This window comes from Ovis aries, chromosome 18, assembly GCF_016772045.2.
Source record: "Ovis aries strain OAR_USU_Benz2616 breed Rambouillet chromosome 18, ARS-UI_Ramb_v3.0, whole genome shotgun sequence".
NCBI lineage: Eukaryota > Metazoa > Chordata > Mammalia > Artiodactyla > Bovidae > Ovis > Ovis aries.
This window is the reverse complement of record NC_056071.1, coordinates 3,704,980-3,713,905: the sequence shown is the minus strand read 5'-3', so window position 1 is coordinate 3,713,905 and position 8,926 is coordinate 3,704,980. Positions and strand designations below refer to the sequence as shown.

The 8,926-nt window shown below is 42.8% G+C and overlaps 1 protein-coding gene across 3 annotated transcripts in view; it reads right to left on the bottom strand.

Annotated features, from left to right (window-relative positions):
• Window positions 1–4,697: 4,697 nt before the first annotated feature.
• Window positions 4,698–8,926, bottom strand: part of GABRA5 (gamma-aminobutyric acid type A receptor subunit alpha5) — a 93,435-nt gene continuing 89,206 nt past the window's right edge. For all 3 annotated transcript variants that reach the window (XM_027957495.3, XM_060401963.1, XM_060401962.1), the window contains one exon: window positions 4,698–5,995. In XM_027957495.3, the coding sequence (XP_027813296.1) occupies window positions 5,696–5,995 (300 nt within the window). In that variant the 3' untranslated portion in view covers window positions 4,698–5,695. The remainder of the gene's footprint in view (window positions 5,996–8,926) is intronic.

The window sequence follows — 8,926 nt, the reverse complement described above, 5'->3', positions numbered from 1 at the left end:
GAGACTGTGTGTCATCATAGTTCTGCTTTCTCATTGAGTAGACCCTGCCCCCCACTCCAGTCACCTTAATCATTTGCACGGGTGCTCAGCAAGGAGCAATCACATCCAGACACTGGGTTCTAGCCAGTCAGCGCTTCTCTCTCTTTGCTCCCTGCAGCATTGCTCCTTCCTCTCTCTCTCTGTCAGGTGAGGAGAGTGCTACAGGTCTATTCTGTCAAGAGGAGTTTCTAAGATCACAGAAGCACAGAAATCTTATATAAGGAGGAACAGACTTAAAGGTCACATTTTCAGTATAAAAAAATATTCTCCAGAGCATTCTTAATAGATAATCAGATAATCATTCAACCAGTGCTTAAAGCAAGATTTTCCAATTTAGGTTACATTTTTGTTCTTAATCAGCTTCCATCTGGAAGCAATTGCATGGTGTTGTGAAGTCAAGTTTAGAAACTATGAGAATTGAAATACATTTTCTCCTAATATGTGATAAGATTTGAGCCAATGGATTAGCCTCTTTGGGTTTCAATGTCCTTAGTGACTCGATGGACATGAGTTTGAGCAAGCTTCAGGAGTTGGTGATGGACAGGGAAGCCTGGAGTGCTGCAGTTCACGGGGTTGCAAAGAGTCGGACAGGACTGAGAGACTTAACTGAACTGATCCTTATTTGTAAAATAAGAGATTTCTCATTTACCTTACCTATTTCCCCTAACTTATCCCAAAGGAGACACAGAGCCTTATTCCTAAAGCATCAACATAACAAATATATTAGGGGATTTACATAATCCTTGCCAATATTCAATGCAAGGTGTTGCTGTACCACTTTAATTTGGATAGTTACTCTAGAAATATCTGAACCAAATTGTTGTATATAAGCATTTAGGTCAACTTTCACCACAGCCTGCCCTAAATGGACCCATCTCTTCCTGAGAAACAGAGAATACTGCTGCTGCTGCTGCTGCTAAATCACTTCAGTCGTATCCGACTCTGTGCGACCCCATAGACGGCAGCCCACCAGACTCCCCCGTACCTGGGATTCTCCAGGCAAGAATACTAGAGTGGGTTGCCATTTCCTTCTCCAATGCATGAAAATGAAAAGTGAAAGTAAAGTCGCTCAGTCGTGTCTGACTCTTAGCGACCCCATGGACTGCAGCCTACCAGGCTCCTCTGTCCATCCATGGGGTTTTCCAGGCAAGAGTACTGGAGTGGGTTGCCATTGCCTTCTCCGGAAGTAATACTGATTGCTGACTTATTAGGCTATTCTTCCTATTTGTGGTGATGTCAAAAGAGATATGTTAAATACTCTGGTTCTAAAAGTAGGGCAGTGAAATTTATAATTATTTTCAAAATTTTTATCCCCTACCTCATCATTTTTCCCAAGGTTATTCTTCATTATATCCTCATTAAAAATAACAAACACTGAAATATCTATAATACAAAATTAACAGAAAACTAATGTGATCTTTTTCACTAAATTTTGCTCAGATTTAAGGCTGAGCAGCATATAAATGCAGCAGTATCCTCAAACTGGAATTCCCCTAGCAGGGCTCTGAGGGTTTCCTGTAACAAAGGCTCGAATTTGTCAAGAAAATTATGCAACCTAGTATGGAAGATAACATTTCCCATTAGGATTGAGATGTTTAAGGTGAGTGTTTGGGTGTAGCCTTTTAGATCCAACCTATAAGTTTCTCCAAACTACAATGCAAAGCTAAAATGTGAAGACTACATAAACAAATATAAACAAACAGTAAATAAAAACAGAAGTTGCACAGTCGGCATCAGATTTGCCTTTGGTTTTGGCTGATTTTATGCTGTGGTATAATGGAAAGTGAAAATGAAAGTCTCTCAGTCGTGTCTGATTCTTTGTGACCCCATGGACTATATAGTCCATGGAATTCTCTAGGCCAGAATACTGGAGTGGGTAGCCTTTCCCTTCTCCAGGAGATCTTCCCAACCCAGAGATCAAACCCAGGTCTCCTGTATTGCACTCAGATTCTTTATTAGCTGAGCCCCAAGAGAAGCCCAAGGATACTGCAGTGGGTAGACTGTCCCTTCTCCAGTGGATCTTCTCAACCCAGGAATCGAACCAGGTCTCCTGCATTGCAGGTGGATTCTTTAGCAACTGAGCTATCAGGGTATAAAGGAAAGCACACATAATTCTACAAATATACCACCATTTGCAAAAGAGAAATGCTTCTTGCGTAAAGTTTTAAGAGCATCCTTTTTGTTGACCTTTACTTTTCTATTATGATATCCTGAAACAAGGCAGAGAAGGGGCAATGGAACCTCCATATATTTAATGAACCAGGGATGCCATAAATGGGCACCAGTCTTTTTGAAGAATGTAGTAGTTCTGTGCATCTCTCACACTACTGTGATAAAATATAATCAGTTCAGTTCAGTCTCTCAGTCATGTCTGACTCTTTGCGACCCCATGAACTGCAGCATGCCAGGCCTCCATGTCCATCACCAACACCCAGAGCTTGCTCAAACTCATGTCCATTGAGTCGGTGATGCCATTCAACCATCTTATCTTCTGTTGTCCCCTTCTCTTCCTGCCTTGAATCTTCCCCAGCATCAGGGTCTTTTCCAATGAGTCAGTTCTTTGCATCAGGTGGCCAAAGCTGGAGTTTCAGCTTTAGCATCAGTCCCTCCAATGGATGTTCAGGACTGATCTCCTTTAGGATGGACTGGTTTTATCTCCTTGCAGTCCAAGGGACTCTCAAGAGTCTTCTCCAACACCACAGCTCAAAAGCATCAATTCTTCGGTGCTCAGCTTTATGGTCCAACTTTCACATCTATACAGGAAAATATAATACTTGATATTGAATCCTGTGGAAAGATTTCCCAGAATAAGTACTTGGGAGTTTTCAGTGAATAGATGCTATAGGCATTTATATAGTTATTCAAGATAAAAGACTTCTGAATATGTGCTTATACATGTGTCCATGGCCATGACCATATCTGTGTCGCTCAAACATGCTGAGGTGTATGAGTTTTTAAGAATTAAGTTCCATGAAGTAGTCAGTTTAGGCGGGCATAACTTTGATATGTGAACCGTGAAATTCTAGATGTTCAAGCTGGTTTTAGAAAAGGCAGAGGAACCAGAGATCAAATTGCCAACATTCGCTGGATCATCAAAAAAGCAACAGAGTTCCAGAAAAACATCTCTTTCTGCTTTATTGACTATGCCAAAGCCTTTGACTGTGTGGATCACAATAAACTGTGGAAAATTCTGAAAGAGATGGGAATACCAGATCACCTGACCTACTTCTTGAGAAACCTGTATGCAGGTCAGGAAGCAACAGTTAGAACTGGACGTGGAACAACAGACTGGTTCCAAATAGGAAAAGGAGCACGTCAAGGCTGTATATTGTCACCCTGCTTATGTAATTTCTATGCAGAGTACAATATGAGAAATGCTGGGCTGGAAGAAGCACAAGCTGGAATCAAGATTGCCAGAAGAAATATCAATAACCTCAGATATGCAGATGACATCACCCTTATGGCAGAAAGTGAAGAAGAACTAAAGAGCTTCTTGAAGAAAGTGCAAGAGGAGAGTGAAAAAGTTGGCTTAAAGCTCAACATTCAGAAAACGAAGATCATGGCATCCCAATCCCATCACTTCATGGCAGATTGATGGGGAAACAATGGAAACAGTGGCTGACTATTTTTTCAGGCTCCAAAATCACTGCAAATGGTGATTGCAGCCATGAAATTAAAAGACGCTTACTCCTTGGAAGGAAAGTTATGACCAACCTAGACAGCATATTCAAAAGCAGAGACATTACTTTGTAAACAAATGTCCGTCTGGCCTAGGCTATGGTTTTCTCAGTAGTCATGTATGGATGTGAGAGTTGGACTAGAAAGAAAGCTGAGTGCCGAAGAATTGATGCTTTTGAACTGTGGTGCTGGAGAAGACTCTTGAGAGTCCCTTGGACTGCAAGGAGATCCAACCAGTCCACCATAAAGGATATCAGTCCTGGGTGTTCATTGGAAGGACTGATGTTGAAGCTGAAACCCCAATACTTTGACCACCTGATGCAAAGAGCTGACTCAGTTGAAAAGACCCTGATGCTGGGAAAGATTGAGGGCAGGGGGAGAAGGAGACAACAGAGGATGAGATGGTTGGATGGCATCACTGACTCAATGGACATGAGTTTGGGCAAACTCTGGGAGTTGGTGATGGACAAGGACACCTGGTGTGCTGCAGTCCATGGGGTCGCAAAGAGTTGGACACAACTGAACTGAACTTTGATACCATTTGCTAATAGTCATAAAATCCCTTTATGAGAGGAAAAAGAAACTGTTCCTTTCATACATGTTATCCCTCTAACAGTAAGTAGATGGTCTGCATGCAGCTCTTTTTAATCACTCTTCACAAACAACAAAAGGAAAGGCATGGCGACTGAACAGTAAGCTTACCTTCAGGGAGGACTCTATTGAGCACAGACCGGTGGAGAACTGTATCATGGAGATGTATGTGATGGAAAGAACTTCTGGTTCTACCTATTCACCCCATTGTGGTTGAAGTCAGCTTTCTCTTTACATGCTACCCAGAAGAATCAGACTGGAACAGAGATGAACAGCTAAGTAAGAGGCTTTTTTCCCAAGCACCTTCATGATGGGTTTCCTTTATATCATCTTTAGAAAATGAGTCAGTACACCCACCAAAATTTGAAATATTTTCAGAAAATGACATATTTTCCACAAGATCAGTCTCATTTTTATTTTTTAATGAACATTTAGGGTTCATATACAAAAGCTAACAGAGCAATAAGTCAATCATGAAATAACATACAGGTAAATAAAATGGAAAATAACTCATTTACAGTTTCTCACCACTGAAGCACTATACTCTGGCTGCAGTGAATTGTGGTCAGTGTTTCCGACAGTGTATGCTCAGGTCAGATGCCAAGACTGTCATCACACTACTTTTTGTTTTGAGATCTTTTCTTTCTTGGTCATTGTTCAGTTAGTCAGTAGAGGGGTGGGTGGTCAGAGGGACAGAAGTAAGTTTTACTCCCACTCCACCAAAAAAAAATTTTTAAATAGTTAAATTTTTCCTTGGGGAAATATTTTATCTGTCAATCTAACATACTATATGCTTCTATTATTAAATATCTGCATAAGTATTTATTTTATTTAACATAAGATCATGCAGTAGTTTTAATTTCAGAGCAATTAAATTCTTTAATTTCAAAGAATTATCAAAGGCAATTAGTTTTGTACATAAATGCCCAGAGTTGAATTTTCAATGCAAAATGTGCTCTTTGTGATACCTGTTTCTTGTGAGAGTTGGTCAAGTAATAATCATGGAGCATTTCCTAAAATATTTATTTGCTGGGAAAATTTGTATGAAATGACATCTGAAGTATAAAAAACAGTGTTAGGTAACACTTGGAACAGTTAAAAATATGCTTGTTTGTAAACTATCAGTGTAAGGTGCTGAGCATCTGAGTGTCAGTGCCATGTCTCCTGTTTTTCTAGAAAGTGGCTTGATTTATTTATCAATGTGTCATCTCTGAAACATCTGACATTATATTTAGAAACATCAAGGCAATATTATTTGTACATATAATTAAACATGCAAAAATTTCCTGAAAGATAGTGCCCAAATAAGGAAGGCCCCCCAAGTTCAACCTCTCCTTGGTGCCCGTCACTGACGTATGGCTCTCTTGCAGTTTGGGAGCACGAAAGGTCATTTTGGAGAGGTAGCCCCTTTAATCACTGGCTCCCTATTCAAATATGTTGCCCAGTAGACTAGGTTGAAAGTGCCAAACAGAAGTGGGAATATAATTCGGGACATTTTGTCAATCTTGCTGATGCTGTTGTAAGTCTTTTTGTTTTCAGAAGTCTTGTCTTCAGGTTTTACTGAGGCTGAAGAGGCATTTGTGGTTCCTGCGGGGGTCTGCTCCTTTGGGATGTTTGGGGGGTGGGTCATCTTCCCAGTAGTATAAGCATTAGTTGACTTATTTATTTTAAGCTCACGCTCTTTTTTCTGCAAAATACAAGAAGAATGTAAGGGCATGATGTTTGCAAGCAACTATCAGTTCTCACGGAGAAGGCAATGGCACCCCACTCCAGTACTCTTGCCTGGAAAATCCCATGGACGGAGGAGCCTGGTAGGCTGCAGTCCATGGGGTCGCTAAGAGTTGGACATGACTGAGCGACTTCACTTTCACTTTTCACTGTCATGCACTGGAGAAAGAAATGGCAACCTACTCTAATGTTCTTGCCTGGAGAATCCCAGGGACGGGGGACCTGGTAGGCTGCCGTCTCTGGGTTCGCACAGAGTCGGACACGACTGAAGTGACTTAGCAGCATCAGTTCTCAAAAGAGATAGAGACAGACGGGGGATCAGCTTATCTCTGGCGGAGGACAGCCTTCCACAGACTTCTAGGCTTAGAACCCCGTGTGGCCAGTCTTGAATGTGAAATTCTAGAACAGGCAGAATAGTTTACGGTAGAAAAGTTAGGAAATGGTTCCCTTTGGTTCGGCGAGGACAGGAATGGACTGGGAAGGGGGACAGTGGCCTTCTGGAGTGTGACAACACGCTCTGTCATCATAGGGATTTGGGTTATACAGTTGAGCATGTTCGTCAAACCTTCTCAAGAGTACACTTAGTGTTTGTGCACGTCATACTATAAATTTTTGCTTCAAAAGAATCAAACAGTAAATGAATATTGAACTCTAATTAGTGATATGCTTGCTGAATTATTTAGTGGGAAATGTATTATTTACTTTGAATCCATCAAGAAAGAGTTAAGAAGCATTGATGGATTGAGGATGGCTGGATGGGTGAATGGATAGATAGATGTTACGTCACATAAATGATAGGTGGCGATGACAGAAGCACAGTAAAACGTTAACAGTAGAGGTTTTCATTGTGTAATTTTTCAACATTTCCACGTTTGCAAATTCGCATGATAGAATGTTGGGGAAAATTCTGTTCTTTTACCAAGTTAACATAGACTCATTGAATTAAATTTAGAAAAACACAGGAATACATTAAAGATAATAGATCACCATCTCGGTGATCAAGACAGAACACCATCAGCACTCCAGAAGGTCACCATGCCCCTTCCCAGCCCATTTCCATTCTTATCCCAGCAAAAGGAACCACTATTCTCAGTTTTTATGCCATAAACTATTTTGCCTGTTCTAGAATTTCACATCCAAGACAGTATTACTCACAATAGCAAAGACTGGTAACAACAAGTATCCATCAATAGATGAATAGTTAAACAAAATGCACATATATGTATATATATATATGCATATACACACAGCTGAAGTGACTGACCATGAATATACATATATATATATATATATGAATGCTGTTTGGTCGCTAAGTTGTATCCCACTCTTTTGCGGCCCCATGGACTGTAGCCCACCAGGCTCCTCTGTCCATTGGATTTTCCAGGCAGGAATACTGGAGTGGGTTGCCATTTCCTCCTCCAGGGGATCTTCCCGACCAAGGGATCGATCCTGTGTCTCCTGCACTGCAGGTGGATTCTTTACTGCTGAGCCACCGGGGAAGCCTCATACTATATACTACACACACACACACACACACACACACACACACACACACACACATACACAGTGGAAAATACTGTTCAGCCAAATGAAGCAAATCCTGCCATTTACAGCAGGGATGGACCTTGAAAGCACTGTGCTAAGTGAAATAAATCAGACAAAGACAAATACCATATGACTTCACTTATCTGTAGGACCCAAATAAACAAAAAGCTGAACTCATAGATACAGAGAACAGACAGGGGGTCAGCAGAGGTCAGAGTGGGGTGGGGAGCAAAGTTGATGAAGGTGGTCAAAAGGTGCAAACTGCCAGTTTTAAAATAAATAAGATCGGGAAATGTAGTGCACAGCCTGGTGACTATAGTTTTAAAAAAGAAAAGAAAATATATTAACTATTAAATATATGTGAAAGGTAAAAAGCAGAGAGGAAGGGCATGGAGAGGGAGCAGGAAGCAGCGGTGGAAAGCGAGGTTGAGTTACGTGTGCGCACAGACCCAGGGAGCATGAGAACCTGGGCCCGCGGCGAGGACGACCGTGAGCCTCAGAGCAGAGCAGGCCTGTGAGCAACTGTGCAGGAGGGCTCTCTGCAGACCCTGTGGCTCTGCGCGCCCGTGCGGGGCTGCCTCCAGCCTGACAGACCAGCTCCGTCAGCGTCTTGTGCAGCCTTCACGTCCTGGGGTAAGCAGGGCAGGGCACACACTGGAGGACAGCAGAGTGGTCTCAGGCGCGGGTGTCCTGCTCGAGGGAGGCGGCGCACAAGCCTGAGGACCGTCACGGCAGTCGGAGACGGGCCCTGGTGCTCCTTCCGGGAAGACTTGCTGCCCAGCGCAGGGCGCAGAGGCCAGCAGACCGCTCCCTTCACGGTCAACCTGAACTTTTTCCTCTACCCTTTCACAGGTGTTCACCCCTAAAAACTGCCTGGCACCCCCAACTCTGAAGACCCCAACAGGTAATGATGGTAAGCAGTTTGGTGTTCAAGTTTTCTCCGCCTGTATGTAAAAGCCAGTTCACGCAAAAAGAGTAAGGATATGCTTCCTTATTCGTGCTCACCGCCATGTCTAAAGTAGGGCTTGCTGGCAGGGATGCCTGCAGATACCCTGATACCTCCACTGGCCAAGGGCATGAGACCCCCCACTCCACAACCTTTGGGGGCAACACGCGGTCTTCCAGGAGATCAGTGCTAGTCTGGAGTGAGATAAACTACTTTACCTCCAAGCCCTCCTCTCCCTTCTGGTCTGTGTTCAGACCTGTGATGAGTGGGAAGAACAGGGAGGCCAGGTACGGGAAAATGAAGTGGCTGACGATGATGACGGCCCACTCGGTAACATTCAGGGGCACTGTTCCTTCCTCCTAGGCTCACAGACACAAGCCTGATGGTCTCAGTTCCTGC